Here is an 18,443-nt window from a genome sequence, read left to right as displayed (position 1 = left end):
ACTTAGTGTCCCAGAGTAAAATTTTCAAGGTCTAACAAGATGCTCAGAAATTTTTACCAAATGATATAGCATCAGCCACAGAGGGGGAAATAAAAAAGCTAGTGTTCTGTCTGAATGTCATTTTCAAGAACAGTTAGTGTGGCCAAACAGTTAGTGTGAGTTACTCTCTGGTAACTCACAAAAATATAAGATAGTCTCACCTCTCCTGTTCATTACTGTTCTGCAGTGCTGAGAACAGAATCTGGTACATTAGAAGGTACTTAAGAAATGCGGACCTTGGCCATTAGTGTCCTTTAGCCTAAAATATCACATTGTTATATACCCTATCATTGGATATGCTTTCTTTCCAACTCTTTTCTTTCATTTACCTTATTCTTTTTAAATTTTGTTAGTTTTTTTTTTAATTTAACCAATGTGAGATACAGTTACAAGGTTGTTCATGATTGGGTTTCAGTCATACAATATTCCAATACCTATCCTTCACCAGTGTTCATTTCCCATCACCAGTGTCCCCAATTTCCTTCCTACCACCCCCCACAACTGCCCTACCCCACTCCAGCCTCTATGACACACACTTTGCTTCTTTCTCTCTCTCACTCATATAGTAGGACAATGATAATCAGAAATGATCACTCTGGACAAGAACTGAATGCTAGAAGTAGATAAAGGGACATACATGAACCTCTCAGTACCTATATTGCAAACCATAATTCTCTTCTTTTTGAATTGCGTAGGAGAATTTATAATAATGAAGATGTCTATGCATTAGGCATATAGTGATCCTGTCCTACACTCTCCACCAAAGTGCTAATATTCCTTGGTCCCTTGCCCCCTTCTTGCTGTCCCACCCCTCTTAGATTGGTAGCCAGAGTTCTGTTGTCAGAGTTGTAGATCTTGTTTTTGTTGGACATCATCTGTTCTTGCTTTGTTTCTTTAAGTACTGCATGTGAATCAGACCATCCAGGTTTTGCCTTTCTCCCTTAATCAGGATGCTTTCTGAAAGGGGACTGATCAGATGGTTACATGATGTTTAGTGACACTCCAGTATCAGCATTCCAACCATGGAAAGGCCAGTGGACTTTTTTTTTATTATTATTTTTAAAAGACATACATACATTTTTGTCACTTGTAGAAGCCATTCTTGGCCATGCTTGAGGTCACCCAGGCAAAAAATGAAGGTGCTCAAGGGATCATGTGGTGCCAGGTATTGAACCCAGGGCCATGCACATACCCGCCTCGAGTCCCGTCTTGTCTATGCAGCAAATGTTTTATTAACTTCCTACTTGTACTTGGTATTTTTTCTAGAATTATTTCAAGTGTGGATATACACCAGTGAATACAGCAAACAAAAACACTTGCATTTTGTGACTTACATTAAAATGGATGGTTTGGAAGAGAGACAGTCAATAAAACAAATAAGAAATGTATAGTGGGGGTTGGGGGGGAATGGAGACAGATGGTACAGCAGGTAAGCGCTTGCCTACATGATTTCCAGCTCTCCGTATGGTCCCCTAAGCCCACCAGGAGTGATCCCTGAGCACAAAACCAGAAATAAGCCCTGCACACAGTTGGGTGTGGCCCAAAAGCAAAATTGAAATTAAAATAAATGTGTATACATGTCATACAGTGATAACTGCTAAGAAGAAAAATCAAGCAGGTGAGGAAAGAAAGAGCTCCAGGAGAGAAGAGTGAGGAGGAGAGGAGAATTTTCGAATGGTCTAGAAAGGCACATTTAGAGGAATACTTAAGCAAGCCCCTCACCACTTATAAGTTTGCCTTGCATATTATCCCGGAGCTGAATCTCACCTTTTCAAATCTACTTCCTTGATTTCCCAAAGCTGTATCCATACCAGCTCTCTCTCTGGCTACCCAGAAGTACAGCTCAAACTTGTTCCTCCCCTTCATTATTACCCAATTGGGTGCCCATTTTCTGCAGCCATCAAAAAATGCTTTTCTTTTATGTTGCCCGACCTTATTTCTCCCTTACAAGTGGTACAATTAATCCAATTATGTCATTATTTTTTAAAGAAAGTCTATGCAACAGAACTAAGTATATGTAGTCTTTAATTAACAATTAATTAGCCACATCTCCCTGAAGAGACAATAAGAAGTACTATACATTTCAAACCTTGCTATTATTTTAAGTTACCTACTCTAAGGTTTTAAAAATGCACAGTGGTTCACATATGAATGCATTAAAAATTATTCTAATTGCTGTCTGAAACATTTTAACTTTTAGACTGACACAAAAACACTGAATTATATATGTGTATATATATGTATATACACACACACACACACATATATATAGTCAATGTTAGAAGGCCCCAATTCCCAAGTGCAATTAAGTCAAGAACATACGAGCCCCAGGTAATGGCTCCATAATTTTCATTTGGTTACTCTGACCTCACTGCCTCTCTCATAGCGGTCCAGCAGGCCAGCCAAAACCTGAATGGTCTGAGCATGTGGAGACCAGAATGGCTCTTTGATCCTTCATTAGCACACATTTCAGCTCCTGTGGTATCCTTTCTCTTTGAAACCACTCCCCTGCTTTCCAGCTGGCTGCCACCTTGCTTTCTGTTCACTCAGAAAATAAAAGCAACCAAAAGAGCACTTAACTCCCACAAGCTCTTAGTGCCAGCCTCTTCCCCCTCAGCACTCTTATCCAAACCCCACACCCACTGTTCCACCAGCTGCATTCGGACCTGAGGCCAAACCATTCTCCTTACCTCAGTCCCACTTCTTCAGGACTTTTCCCCCTCTCTCTGCATTCTGAACTTCCCCTTCTGTTGGATCATTCCTATCAGTACACAAGCAAGCTAGATTTTCTCCCATATTTCTTCCACATTGACATGTGGGTGCAGGTGGTCTCATGGTGGGTCAGCTGGTATTTCCCTGCGGTTTTGAGTACCACCGCTAGTGGCAATGGTTTGGCCATCTAATGTGCATCATTTTTACTGTAACATATTCAAACATGTATAAAAGGAGTTTAGGGTTTTCATTTTTGTTGTGTCTTTTTAGCCACACTCGGTGTTCCTGGGGGGTGCATTTGCAGCTGTGTGCATTGGGTCACTCTCGGGGCCCCTGTGGTGTGGGGGATGGAACCAGTATCAGCTATGTGTAAGGAAAGGAAGCATTTCATTGTGTACAGCATGATACATATTTAGCCTTAGAATCTCTGGTTTCAAAGATGGAATCATTGAACACGAGAGTAGAACTGCAATCAGGGATCTAGCTCTTCTGTAGGTAAAGAACATACTTCACATGTGTGAGGTCCTAGGCTCGATTCCTGGAAGGACCAAGAATGTAATAATAAATTTTTAAAAGAAGTGATGCAATTTAAAAACCACATGAAGCAAATAATAGAATAGGTATGAAGGGCTGAAAAATTAGAGATGACTGAAGTGTGAGAAGACCAGAGCGAGGGTTGGATGTTTATTTTAAGGAGAATAATGACAGATATTCTATTAATATAATTCTCTTTCTCTTCATAGCTGGGCTTTGCAGATCTAAATCTGGCTGAGTTTGCTGGATCAAGAAATACCACTCGTCGCTGTTTACTGGAAGGCTATGATACCAAAAATACAAGACAGGATAATTCCATTCTTGAAGTAAGCACATTTCAAGGTTTGCCTATCACCAGCTGAGTTTCTCAGCCTTGAAATAAATATAGGGGAATACAGTCAAGGGCAAGATGGGATTCAGTCCAGAAATCATAGGCTAACTACATCACCGAACTGCTTACCTCCTGGAGGACAAAAAAAGATCCAGATCACAGTAACCTGGGTTTTCCTTCCTCATCCTTAGGCTTTTGTCTCCGCTGGTGTGAAAATTCAGGGGAAAGGCACAACCTCCACAGCAAAAGGACAGTGAACACCTGGAAATGTATCTGGGTCCCCTGCAGGCAGTTTCCAGAGCAGTTGTGAGGGACACATAGAAGACAGTACTTTGGTGAAGGGACGGGTGCTGAAACTTGGTATGACCCAATCATGAAGAACTTTGTAACTGTGTCTCACTGCGATTCGTTGAAAAAGGAAGAAAAGTTTCTCTCAGAACCAGAGAAGTGACAGGTGTCTGTGTGCTTTCTGAATACCCCCAGGAGTGTGTTGTAGTGACCACATAGAATGTACATACACTTCCCAGAGCTGGGGGGAGTACTCCATGAGGCCAGGTGAGGAAATATTTGTAAAATGTCTCATCCAGAAAATCTCACTGGGTAAGCGTTCCATTTTAGTTAGGTTACTCCATAATGTTAACTTAACATTTTAGTTAGGTTACTCCATAATGTTAAGTGAAAGGGGAAAAAAAAATCTAGTTAAGGGGGACAAAGAATTACCCTATTTTTAGACAAGAACTGCATGCTGAAAGGAGGAAATGTGATATGCATGATAACCCTTCGTAACAGTATCGCAAACCACAGTGCCTAAAAGGAAAAAAGTAGGGAAAAAGAAGAAAAGTGTCTGCCATAAAGGCTGGCTGGGGTGGGGGGAGGAACGAAGAGAAATGTGACATTGGTGCTAGGAAACACACTGGCAAAGAGATAGGTGTTGGAAAATTGTATGACAGAAACTCAATCATGAACAACTTTGTAACTGAGTCTCATGGTGATTCAATTGAAAAAAAATTATTCTACATTTCCACATTTTGTTTTCAGTAACGTATTTCATTCGAAAGAGAATGCATGAAATGTTTTTTATACCAGTTCATCCTTGCACAAATTTAGCATCTTTGAAATAAATAGTGTTGGGGTGAGGAGGAAATAGTACAGTGGGTAGGGGCTGGAGCAATAGCACAGCAGGTAGGGCGTTTGCCTTGCACGCGGCCGACCCAGGTTTGATTCCCAGCATCCCATATGGTCCCCAGGAGTAATTCCTGAGTGCAGAGCCAGGAGTAACCACTGTGCATCACCGGGTGTGACCCAAAAAGCAAAAAAATATTTTTAAAAAATAGTACAGTGGGTAAAGCATCTGCCTTGCACACAGCTAACTGAAGTTCAATCCCTGGCATACCGTACGGTCCCCTAAGCCCTGACAGGAGTGATTCCCTGAGCAGAGTCATGAGTAAGCGCTGAACACTGACCTAGGTGTGGCCCAAAATCAAACAAAATGAACAGGTCATGGAAATATTATGTATAGTAGTAAATATAGTTAATAATACCAAATTACATATTTGAAAGTTTTCATCACAATGGAAAAATTTCAGTGTTTTCCAGAGTGGGTGATACCACCTCACCAGAGGTGCTGGAACAATATGGGGGGCTTAGTAGCCTGGGGCGCAGTTAAATAAATTCACCCCCAGGGAAGCAGAGTGACTTTTTGTTTTTCCAAAAAGCAGGTGATAGGCCAAATGAGTTTAGGTACATTTCACATAACTATGGTACAGGCAGGATTTAAACTAATCACAAAGCTCTTTTCCAAATATATCTAAATATTGATTCATTATTACGTAGCAGAAACTAATGGTACTTGTTATAACTTTTTTATAAAGTTGACGTAGCAGCTATTCTATATTCCCAAATATATTCATGCATATATTTAATATTTCTTTTTAAAAAAATACCTTGATGTATAAAATTCAGTTTGCAAGTTGGTTTTATGGTTGTAAGGTAGAAAGGGTTCAAGAGAGGAGGCGACTAAGACACCAAAGCTGAAGTTCAGCTGAGAAATTGATTTATGTGTCTCCAGTTATCGTCTTTTCCATGTTCAGGTTGAGTTTGGCCTAAGCATTAGATTCAGCAAAACAGTCTGCACTTTTCATTCTTCTATTTTTTGGTGGGAAAGGGCGGGGGGGTCCCACATCTGGCAATCTTCGGGGTTACTCCTGACTCTGTACTCAGGGATTACCCTGGGCAATGTTCTGGGGACCATTTGGAATGGCAGGGATAGAACCCAGGTTGGCCATGTGCAAGGCAACCATATTATCGATCCAGCCTGTGTTCATGTTTATACCAGTCCTGACAAGCCCTGACATTCTTGGGTTTGTTTTTTGTTTTTTGTTTTTTCTGATGTTATATATAAAACAAAAATCTTTCTCTGACAGTGTTTTCATTAACAGTAGAAATAACTTCAATTTCTGACCCCTCTATTCCTTGGGGTCATCTCAGGCTTCCCACTTAGTTACCCACACTCTCTCTCCCACTTTGACCTATAAAGCTTCCCATCTTATAGGTCATGCCGATCAGCTCTTATTTACACTCTCCCTTCCTTGATTCTGTGAACACGTGAGAGTTGCCTTTCCTCTCCAACTGAACAAACATGGGCCCAGCGTCACAACTTTCTCTTACTCATTTTGCCAGTGTTTTTGAGGTGGCCTCACCATCTGCATACAGAGTCTGTTCTTTGTACTGTCTTCTCTGTTTCCTTCCCTTCGGCTACTCTTCTGTAGTGCTGTTGGAAGCCAGATTGTAGAGTTGCATGAAAGAAAGAAAAGGTGGTAAGGAAACCAGCCCAGTAGATAGAAACTGCTACACATTTGATGAGTTTAGCATTAAAAAAAAAAGAATGGAAAAGAAGCATTGTGTGAGGAGATACAAATGAAAGGAAATTGTCTTAAGAATTCCTGTCAGGCCTGGGAGTAGTTCTAGTGGTAGAGCATGGACCTGGCATATGCAGGACCCGAGTTTGGTCCCCAGCATGGCATGCCCCCAGCACAGCTGGGTGTCACCCCCAGAGGCCACCAAACTCTGCCAAATACGGCTTTGTAAGGAAAAATACATATGAGCTATTTGATGCAGGTATATAGGTAAATGGTCATGTTATGTATGTTATGTGTATCTGTCATAGTCTTCACTGAGACCATAAATTGTGGTATAGTTTTGCATCACTCACTGGTATTTCAATCAACAATGAATGACATGCACAAGAGTGGTCTGCATAGACTATCCCAGTGGTTTTCAGGCTTTTTACATCTGCAGACCAGATCCAGAACTCTGGCCACTGATTGAAAGCTACAGGCAGTTAAGCAGCAGTGACTTTTTCACAGACTGGCAGGAAATTTCTTCAGATGGGTGGCTGAAACTACACACGTAGTCTCACGCTGTTGTCACCCCACTTACACAGTTTCACCAGAGGCCCCCATGAAATATCCTGAGGGCCTGAGGTAGGGGCTGTGGCCCCCAGTTGAGAAATATTGGTCTGTCTGCTTTTGTGTAGTTGCGATCTGCTGCATTTGCAAGACAAAATTGACTTCTCAGAAAGTATCTTTATCTTTAAGCAACATACCAGTGGTTTCGGATCTTTCCTCTCCCTTCACTATCTACCCGATTTTGAAACATGAGTCTCCTGAGCTCAGAATGAAATTATCTACCACTCATAGAAGTTGTTTTAATTTCAATGAAATAGAATAATAAATTCTTGGCACATAGTTCTCAAATCATGATTACCATGAGCTGTGACTCAAACCTGGATGAGTTGCATGCCAAGTATGTACCTGAACCCCTGTACTATCTCTCTGCCCCTTATCAGTCATTTTTTTTTTTGTTTTTGCTTTTTTGGGTCACACCCAGCGATGCTCAGGGGTTACTCCTGGCTCTGCACTCAGGAATTACTCCTGGCGGTGCTCAGGGGACTATATGGGATGCCGGGGATCGAACCCGGGTCGGCCGCGTGCAAGGCAAACGCCCTACCCGCTGTGCTATCGCTCCGGCCCCTATCAGTCATTTTTAATATATTTTATAAAGATAAAAAAACTGGACAAGATGCTGCAATAAGAATGCAGAGATTTCAAACTGTAGCTTCTCCACTGAGCTCTTCTGTAATCAAGGTATTTCTTTTTCTTACATTTAGGTTTTGATCAGTATGCAGCTGATGTCTGGCGACCCATGTTTTAAAACGTAAGTTGATACCTGATAAATGTGTCATTTATCTAAAAGTACAAAAGTGACTTATTTAAATATTTGCATTCATGTCTTATGTGGTCTTAGAGGCTAATACTATAGGTGGTTTTATCTAAGAGGCTGACCTCACCCCACCTAGAAATTACTTTTTCTTTAGTTATTTATATTTATATTTTTATTTATTTTATTTTTTATTTTTAAAATATTTTTTAAATTTTTATTTATTTTTTTATTGAATCACCATGTGGAAATTTACAAAGCTTTCAGGCTTAAGTCTCAGTTATACAATGCTTGAACACCATCTCTTCACCAGTGCACATATTCCACCACCAAGAATCACAGTGTACCTCCCCCTACCCCCACCTCCCCAGCCCCCCACCCTGCCTGTGTAGCTGATAAATTTCACTTTACTTTCACTTTACTTTGATTACATTCAATATTTCAACAAAAAACTCACTATTTTTGTTTGGAGTTTCTCCCCCCAAAGTCGGACCTGCTGAAAAGGAAGCATTTGATAATTTGTTTTCCATTGCTGAGAATGAAGAGATATGAGGTCAAGTGGCCGCAATAGTGGCTGCACGGTTTTGGATTTGCGCTCAGGGATCACTCCTGATGATCCTGATGGACTTGGGGGATCATACATGATGCTGAGAACTAAACATGGTTCATCAACATGCAAAGAAAGTGCCTTACCCAATGTTCTATGGCTCTAGCACCAACAACTGAAGTAATTTAAAGGCAGTGGTTTCCAACTACTGGTCCACAGGCCCAAGTCAAGTGTGAGTAAAAGTAACTGCGGCTAACTTATGCACCTGGATCATGTTATGGCTACAATAAATTTTCCCCAAACTGCCAAGAAGTTTCTGTGGATCGGCCTCAGTACACAGATCAGGACTTAAAAGTGTGGTGAGGCCAATAGATAAGAATTTAGGTTAAGAGTAATAAATTACTTCACTTGTTGGTGCTAGAGCCATAGAACATTGGGTAAGGCACTTTCATTGCATATTGCTGAACCATGTTTGGTTCTCGGCATCATGTATGATCCCCCAAGTCCATCAGGATCATCAGGAGTGATCCCTGAGCACAAAGCCAGGAGTAAGCCCTAAGCACAGTCGGGTGTGGCCCAGAAAACAAACTATATTACTGAAACTGTTGATCTTTTGTTATTACCAGTTTCTGGGTGAAATTATATACACTAAAAATAATTTGGGGAGTCAGAATGATAATACAGCAGATAGGGTACTTGCATTGGACACAGCTCTCCCAGGTTTGATCCCCAGCATTGCTTATGGCCCGCAAGCACTGCCAGGAGTAAACCCTGAGCGCAGAGCTAGGCGTATGTTGTGATCATCACACCAACAGGTGTGACCCAAAAAAACAAAACAAAACAAAAACCAAAATAATTTTGCTGTGCCAGGAACCAAATCCAGGGCCAAATAGTCAGATCGTGCACTCTTAACCCCTGAGCCACATTCCTGATCCTAAAATAAGATATTGTTTCTTTAACCTCAGTGGACTTTTTTTTCATTTCACAAAGTAATACCTACTAAGTGCCTTCCTATGTGCTAGGCTGTATCCTAAATACTAGAAAAACAGCACTGGGAAAATAAATAAACAGGGCCCCTGGTATCTTGGAACTTGTGTAGTAAGCTGGACATGAGAAACAAACCAACAGGCAGTTGTATGCTTTAAAGATAGCAATGCATGTTAGGGTAAGAAGCAGGTTAAATGAGCCACAGCAGGGAGAAGGGCTGCTATTCTACAGGGGGCAGTAAGAGGCATCTGTAAAAATGATATTTGAACAGAGACCCAAAGAAGGTGGGACACGTTAAAAATAAATAAAATAAAATATGCTTCTACATTTGGCAGAATAAAAAAGAAGGTGGGACACGAGCCATGCCAGTATTGGGGGAAAGAGCAATTGAGGGAGAGGGAACCAGGACAAAGGGAAAGAGGAGCATGCTTGGCATGCACAAGCAACTGCCAGGAGTTGGGCACATCTAGAACCGAGTGAATGAGAGGGGGTAACAGGAGATAGATCAGATGATCAGGCATCTTGTAATAATGGAGTGAGATTAAAAAGATGCTCACTTGGTGCTGAAGCAATAGCACAGCAGGTAGGGCGTTTGCCTTGCATGCGGTTGACCCGGGTTCAATTCCCAACATCCCATATGGTCCCCCAAGCACTGCCAGGAGTAATTCCTGGGTGCATATACCAGGAGTAACCCCTGTTCATTTTTCCTACTTACAGCTGTTGAATAGAGAATCAGTAGTCTGGGAGCAGTGCACGAGGCAAGGGCAGAAATTGGGAAGCTAGTTTCAGTGGTCTATGACTTGGAGCTTGAGTAAGTAGAACTGCGGTGTTTCTGTTATAGCAGTAATAGTCCATTTATTTACATGAAAGGTTGTAAGAGGAACAAGTTGGAAGTTTGAGTGATGGACAGTTAACGTTTGAGATCCCTTTTGATCACCCAACCCAGGCACGTCAAGTTAGCAGATGGATCTGTCACTGTAGAATTTGGGGGAGGGAGGCACAGGCATGTAGCTCAGTGTAGGAGCACTTGCCTACCACAGATGAAGAATGGGAATTGACCTTTGGGTCTTGCAGTTCAGAGATGATTGGTAGCTTCAACAAGTGCTTCGGTAAAATGCCCCTAGCCTGAAAGTCTTATTAAAGAGAAGCTGGGGTGATGGATGGAACTGGAGGTAAGGAGTATACACAATTCTTATGAACAAACTTGCTGAAAAAAAAAAAAAAACAGAGTCGTAAGAGGGTGTTTATTTTTTTAAGGTAGATTGTATTATAGGGTATTCATGGACTATCTAAACATTGCAGTAGAGAGGGAGAAATGTGTTAGAGGAAAGGGACAGCCTCTACAACAGTGTCCTTCAAGGGTCAGAGATGAGGGCAGAGTCTGAGGCTACAGGCGTAGATACGTGAGCAGTGAGAGTTTTAAGAAGTTACTTCCGTTATACAATGCTCGAACACCCATCCCTTTACCAGTGCACATATTCCACCACCAAGAATCACAGTATAGCTCCACCCCATCCCCCACACCCCTAGCCCCCCCCTTGCCTGTGTAACTGATAAATTTCACTTTACTTTCACTTTGATTGCATTCAGTATTTCAACAAAACTCACTATTATTGTTTGGAGAGTCTCCCCCTAAAGTCAGACCTGCTGAAAAGGAAGCATTTGACAATTTGTTTTCCATTGCTGAGAATGAAGAGGTATGAGGTCGAGTGACCGCACCTAGTGGCCTCACGGTTTTGGGTTTCTGTATTTTAGTATTTCAGTAACTAAGTCCAGAGAAATATCTGCCAGGAATTGCATCACTGCAAACTTGCTCTTCTCAATTATATTATATTCCACGTATGAGTGCAATCTTTCTATGTCTGTCTCTTTCTTTCTGACTCATTTCACTCAACATGATACTTTCCATGTTGATCCATTTATATGCAAACTTCATGACTTCGTGTTTTCTGATGGCTACATAGTATTCCATTGTGTAGATGTGCCAGAGTTTCTTTAACCAGTCATCTGTTTTGGAGCACTCTGGTTTTTTCCAGATTCTGGCTATTGTAAACAGTGCTGCAATGAACATAGACATACATATGCCATCTCTACTATACCGTTTTGCCTCTCCAGGATATATTCCCAGGAGTGGTATTGCTGGGTCAAATGGAAGCTCAATTTCTAATTTTTTGAGAATCGTCCATATTGTTTTCCAAAAGGGCTGAACCAGTCGGCATTCCCACCAGCAGTGAAGAAGAGTCCCTTTCTCCTCGCATCCACGCCAACACCGGTTGCTTTTGTTTTTTGGCATGTGGGCCAGTCTCTGTGGTGTGAGATGATATCTCATGGTTGTTTTGATCTGCATTTCCCTGATGATTAGTGATGTGGAATATTTTCTCATGTGCCTCTGAGCCATAATCACTCATTTTTTAAAAAAAAATTAATCATAGTATATTGTAGAGCATTCTCAAATTCTGTTTTTCAAAACAATGTTGTTGAGACAAAATAAATTCCATTCAAATTAGCAAAAAAACAAAAAGAAGTTACTTCTAACTTGCTTCTGATTTCTCAGTGAAATAGGAAACCTGGTGATTATTAAAGTGAGGAAAGGCAAGTGGAGGTGAGGGTCTCAGGAAAGATAAGTGCATATAAACACACCTCTCAGAGTAAGAGATTGTCTAGCAGCAATTCTAGAGACTTAATAATGAAAAGGAAAGTTAATTTGGTATCCTTTAAAAGTTGGAGGGGAAAAAATGTAGAGTAAAAAAGGACTGAAAACAGTAAGTGCCCTATACACCAATTCAGAGTTCAGATCATTCTCACATGCTGGTTTGTACTAGTACCTCCAATCCTACAGGATATTCTTACCATACCATTTTTAAGGATATTGGTGTAATCCAAACAGGTGAGGAAATTTAAGAAACAGAGCAATGAAGTGTTGAAGTGTCTTATCTGCTTGCACAGTATCAGTATAAATTAAATAACTACTGAAAAGATTCACTGTTTTCTTACTTTTATCTGCCTACATTTCTCATAAATATTTTTTTGACTAACAAGATTATGGCAGTTTCTTAGCATTCTCAGATTTAAATTCTCATCTTGATATTTTACAAGCAGATTGATAAAGATTGCATGATTTTTCTGAAACAAATTTTATACTGTGTTGCCAATGTTTTTGAGTAAAACAGCTGGTAAGTCAGCCTCCACCACCTGCTCTAAACTCCATTTGTCATTCCCTACACATCAGCAAATATCCACCAACTTTTGTGACAGTGAAACTGACTCGAGGGAAACTATTACTGATGCTGACAAAGAAAACGGGTATTTTGAATGAAAAATTATGTACCATACTAGCGTTTGATAATTTGGTTGCAGATTTGTGGATGATGCAACTGTCTTCAAAGGCAGACTTGGGAGCATTCATATTCTAGAAGGAAAGAAATTACATTTGTCAGCTAGTAAGAAAAATAGCTATTAATGCATCCCAGTTTAATTCTTAAAATAACTCTGTGATTTATTACCTATATTTTTCAGAGGAGGCACAGCTGGCAGTGCTTGGGGGCCACCAAAGACCACCAGTGCCACACCTGGTGGTACGTAGGACTCATGTAGTACTGGGAATCAAACCCCAGTGTCTGCCACACTCTGACCATGTGCTCTCCTACTTGAACTATATCCACCCCCACCCCGCTCCTGATTATCCACATTTTTAAGTGAGGACATTGAGGCTCAGAGGGTAAACATCTGGTTTGTCCAAACTCCCTCCTAGGATTCACTCATTCATTTTGTAAATGTGTGTTCATTGTCTCACATACACCAACATTTATCAAACTTAAACCAGCCTCTGTTTTGAAGGATTCACTTTTTATGTGAATGGTATACACACAGCAGCAATATTATTGAGGCATAGAAAACAGGGACCAGAAAGATAGTAGAGTGGTAGGGTGCTTGCCTTGCATGCTGTTGACCTGGGTTCAATCCCTAGCATCCCATATTAGTCCTCCAAGTATTGCCAGGAGTAATTCCTGAGCTTTGAGCCAGGGGTAAACCCTGAACATCACCAGGTATGGCCCAAAATACAAAGAGAAGAAAGAAGACAGCAGGGACCCCAACTTCTTCCATTGAGAAACAGGAGAATCCCCCCCTGAGGGAGTGATACTGAGCTCATTTTGAAGGACAAATAGGAAGTTACTGAGCAGAGGAGACTCTATAGCAAGTTTCTAAGTGGAGAAAACAGCTTCCATTGTCTGGCATTGTTGTAGAGCAGGTACTATTTACTAAATGTTAGTGTCACTTTAGGTTGTTTTTCACGCAGTTCTTACTTGACTGTGAAATCACAACCCCATCTCTTTTGTTCTATATTGAATTCTTTACACAGTTTCTGATGAGGGATATGAAAAGGTCTTCAGAGCCGAAGAGGTAATAGAATAGACATGGGCACACTGTAGGGACTCTGTGATCCTGCAAACAGCGGCGTGAAGTTGTTCAGAGGGAGTGAGGAGAGCTGCCACGACTCAGGAGGATTTTAGATTCTACATTTTTCCTTGCTCTCGATCCCTGACAGTTGATCGTGTTTCTACATGATGCCTAATTTCCCCCCTTTTTCAGGGTGGTTAGTGCCTGTAACTGAAATCATCATGGATTAAGGTTCTTAGATACTTTTTGAGACTACAGGGCTAGGGATGTGACGTGGAAGATGTCTCTGAAGATGCTCTAGGAGGCTGTGAGTCAGGCAGGGCAGCAGGGGTGGAGCAAGGAGGAGATGAGAGAAGAGAATGGACGTCGGGGAAGGGGACCCTCATTCAGTACTGGTGTGAATGTTGATGGACCCAGCCCTTTTGGAAAACAATATGAACACTCCTCAGAAAAGCAGAAAATGGACTTCCATATGACCCAGACATGCCATTTCTCGCATCTAACCCAAGGGAAACTCTACTCAGAAAAGAATTTTGTATCCCTTTGTTCACTGCAACACTATTCACAGTGGCCAGAATTTGGAAATTGCCAAATGCCCAAGAATAGATGACTGGATAAAGAAATGGTGGTACATATACACAGTGGGATATTACCTGGCCGTAGAAAAGATAAAATCGTGCAGTTTGCCACTACATGGATGGCTGAGTGAAGTTAGCTAGAGGGAAAGAGATTGATACCGAGTGATCTGCTTATATGCAAGATCTAAAGAAACATGGAAAGGAAATAGTGAGTGCACAAAAGAAATAGAAACAGAGGCTGGTTTCCTGTAGGAATCTCACCACAGGAAATGGGACTGCGACAGTGGCGGAGGGTGTGGTGCTAGAATGTTTGTGCATAAAACCATGCCAATAACAGTTTTTTTACTTTTTTTGTTTTTAACCATGGTGCTTAAGATGTGCAAAACCTCAGAAACACTGGAAAGTCTTTGCTGGGTGTTCTGATCGATCAGAAAACAGATTCTGGGGGCCAAGCTGTTGTACAGCCAAGTAGAGTGCTTGTCTTGCATGCAGTGACCCGGGTTCCATCCCCAGCATCCCATATGGTTCCTGAGTGTAGAGCCAGGAGTAAGCCCTGAGTACCTCCAGGTGTGGCCCAAAAACAAAAACAAGAAAACTAAAGAAAACAGATCCAAAGTGTGAAGGACATTGTAATGAGGCCATCTGAGGAAAAAAAAAGAACTGGTGTGCAGAAAACCATAGGCAGGCAGGCAGACATGAATCCATAGCAGGGATGAAGACTATTCTTGGTGTGTTCCTCTTACACGTTCACTTTTCTCAGAGATGGTTGAATGCAGCTTTTTTCCAGCAGGTGTTTTATGTGATTTTAAAATACAGCCTTTGGTAATGAATAGATTTATTTCTAGGCAGGAAGGCAGAGGGCCTTGTGTTGCCACCTTAAAGAGTTTGAGCTTTATTCCAACAAGCTGTTGAATTGCTTCAAATCGTAAAGTAACACTTTCACATATGTGTTTCAGAAAAACCACAAGGACAATAACATGGGTAGAGGCGGGGCAGTTAAGGTCAAAGCCTTGCAATTTCCCAGGAAAAGGTCCAAAAACCAAACTAATTAGTGGAGGCAGAGAAGGGATTGTGGATAGAGAGCACCTCAAGAGTGTGGGGGCAGGGGGGTGGTGGTGAAAGGGGAGGGCAGAGATAATGCAGCAGGTAGGGGATAGAGCTTTTTCCTTCCTCTGAGCCCAGTGCCCCCTTCTGTCTCACATTTTGTGTCAAAGACTCCCCCACCCCACCCCCCATGAATTTTACTCAGACCTCACTGGTTTAAGATGTTTGCGGGAAGCCTCCTCTCTCTCTTACCTGTTTTAACTTCCAAAATCAAAAAAGGTGTTTGTTGGTTTGTGTTGCCTTTTGCTGTCAGGGAGATGGCATTTCCAGCTGCATACCAAATGCCCAGCCAGTCTATTACCAGAGTTTCAGACATCCAGATTCACCCACAAATCAAGTTACTGACTTCTTTTTTTTTTTTTTTTTTTTTTTTTTTGCTTTTTGGGTCACACCCGGCGATGCACAGGGGTTGCTCCTGGCTCTGCACTCAGGAATTACCCTTGGCGGTGCTCAGGGGACCATGTGGGATGCTGGAAATCGAACCCGGGTCGGCCGCGTGCAAGGCAAACGCCCTACCCGCTGTGCTATTGCTCCAGCCCCAAGTTACTGACTTCTAATCCTTAGAAATCTTCACCCACAGGCCTCCCTCCACATCCATGTCCTTGCCAATCGCTGGGGAGTCGGAATCGCTGGAGGAAGATAGAAAAGGTGGAGAGACACTCAAAATCCATCTTGGAATTGGAGGTATGCATGTGGAGCTTCTTATTCTTCTTACCAAAACACGATCTACCTGATATCCTGAAAAATCCCCTGAAAGCTCTTCACAGATACCCAGTTCCGGAGGCATAAGGACTTGAGGTGAGGTGATGTTGGCAGTCTTATTGGACACAATTAAACAGTGGGTTGAGCCCAGGCTCACTGGCCCTGAAGCAGCATGCTCTCTCCAAGGTGAGCCACCAATGGTTACCACACACACACCCCACCTTTGTAACCTCCATTCCCAGTGCCATGGGGGACATTGCTGCCACGGCTCACTCAGGTGCTGCTTTTCCTCCCTGAATCCACTCAGTGTTGCCCAGCACAATACCCACGGTGCATGTTCTTCCCACCTGCTGGCATGGCAGATGGTTTTTTGATTTGGTTCATCTGGGCTGAACCTTGGTGGCACTGGGTTCCCAGCTGCTGCCCTGCTGTGTTCTAGGCCACATCTGAGGCACTTCTCCAGACAAAGTCCTGAAACGTCAGAAATCTGCCCCAGGAGTTAAAGGGGGAAAGCGGTAATTAGTCAGTGGAGAGAATGGGCTATTTCAAAGGTCAAAAACAACAACAACAACAAAAAGGACCAGGAAAATAATGCAGAGGGCTGGGACACATGCCTTGTATGTGTGAGGCCCTGGGTGTAAGCCTCTGCGTCACGGTGTGCAGCCCTCAGTGGCTCCCAGCTCCACTGGGCCTGAGCAGCAGCTACGCCAGCCCTGAGCAGGATCTGTCAGGCCCACACAGCCAGACCAGGTCCCACAAGAAGTGGCCTCAGGGCCCCTGAGCACCACTGGGGAGCCCCCTCCCTTCTCAGAAAAACACGCACACAGGTGAAGTAACACAATGAACATTCTGAAAGATAAAAGGCACAGCCTTTTCAAACCTTTAAGTTTTGTTTTAGATAATGAGGACCATAGAAGTTCCTACTTTGGGGTCACTGACTTATTTGGTCCTGTTAACCATTCTCCTTTTCAATATTTAACCTGAATTCTTTCTCATATGGGGACAAAAATAACTCTCTAGTCCTCCATCCTCCTCTGGGCTTGTGGGCTTATGTGCTTCTTCCCCAGTCCTCTACCCCTCAGACTTTTAATTTTTGTGGAGGACAGGTGGGAGTGTATGTGTGAGTGTGTGAGTGTGTGAGTGTGTGTGTGTGTGTGTGTGTGTTGCCAGGGATTGTGCCCAGGGATTCGCATAAGCAAGGCAGATGCTTTGCCACTAAACCATATCCCCAGCCCCAACTTCATAGCCAAATTTCTAGAAGGAACTTGCTGCCCCCTTAACCCTAAACACAGTCAGGCTGGCATTCCTCCTTGCAGGCGTCTCCAGTAACACCACTGTTACTGTGAACACACTTGTGGTCTCATTGCCTCGGCCAGTTTCTCTTCCTTAAATCTTTTTTGTTCCTGCTCTCCCATCTCTTTGCTGCCCTCACTTTCACTTCCTTCGCATCATCTTCACCTCCACCTCCTTAAATCGTTGGGTTCCCTCTACTCATGCTCCTTGGGCCATGTCACTTACAACTGCATTCAAATATCATACCTATGTAAATCTATCTTTTTCCTAGGGCTGGAACAACAATACAGAGGGTAGGGAACGTGCTTTGCACATGTCTGACCCTAGTTCGATCCATGGCACCACATAAATATGCTGAGCCTGCCAAGAGTGATCCTAGAGCACAGAGCCAGGAGTAAGCCCTGAGATCTGTCAGGTGCGGCTTCCCCCCCCAAAAAAAAACAAGTAAATAAATAAATCTGATCTTGTGAATGTGAGTTCTGCACTTTGAGTGTAGAATTTGGTATTGACGTCACACCTCCCTTCTGACTCGAAGGTTCTTCCTCCTGAATGCTTTCCTCCTGAAAAATTTGATGCCACCTGCTCCACTGACATCTGTGCCTGTCGGTCACCACTTATGTTCTCAACATAGGCCTTATTGGTAATCCTGAATAATGTGGGGCAGTGACTAGCAAATGGGCGTGTCCTCAGGTGTCTCAGATCCCACAGATACAGCACAAGTCTCCCTGCACTTCCTGTTTCCTCAGTCTCCCTGACGAGCTGTTCTGCTCTGTAACTGAGTTCTGTTATTTGTGCCTGCGTCCGCCTCTGACTCTGCGCTGATGACAGTCTTCACTCCCCAAAGTGTCTTATCCTTTCTCAAGGCCATTAAATGATTTTTTTTCTTTAAACTCATCAGAGGGCTGAAGGATAGTACAGGGGTTAAAGCACTTACCTCGTGTATAGCTGACCCCAGTCCGAGCTCTGGCACCACACACAGCCAGAAGTGATCCCTGAACTC

The 18,443-nt window shown here is 42.6% G+C and overlaps 1 protein-coding gene across 2 annotated transcripts in view; it reads left to right on the top strand.

Annotated features, from left to right (window-relative positions):
* EEIG2 (EEIG family member 2) overlaps positions 1–18,443 on the top strand; it is a 60,709-nt gene that overhangs the window by 28,994 nt on the left and 13,272 nt on the right. For both annotated transcript variants that reach the window (XM_055139336.1, XM_004620040.2), the window contains 3 exons: positions 3,495–3,611; positions 7,785–7,831; positions 16,029–16,132. In XM_055139336.1, the coding sequence (XP_054995311.1) occupies positions 3,495–3,611; positions 7,785–7,831; positions 16,029–16,132 (268 nt within the window). The remainder of the gene's footprint in view (positions 1–3,494; positions 3,612–7,784; positions 7,832–16,028; positions 16,133–18,443) is intronic.

Source organism: Sorex araneus, chromosome 5, assembly GCF_027595985.1.
Source record: "Sorex araneus isolate mSorAra2 chromosome 5, mSorAra2.pri, whole genome shotgun sequence".
In the NCBI taxonomy this organism is placed as follows: Eukaryota; Metazoa; Chordata; class Mammalia; order Eulipotyphla; family Soricidae; genus Sorex; species Sorex araneus.
Note: the sequence above shows the minus strand (reverse complement) of the source record. Positions and strands in the feature narration are given on the sequence as shown.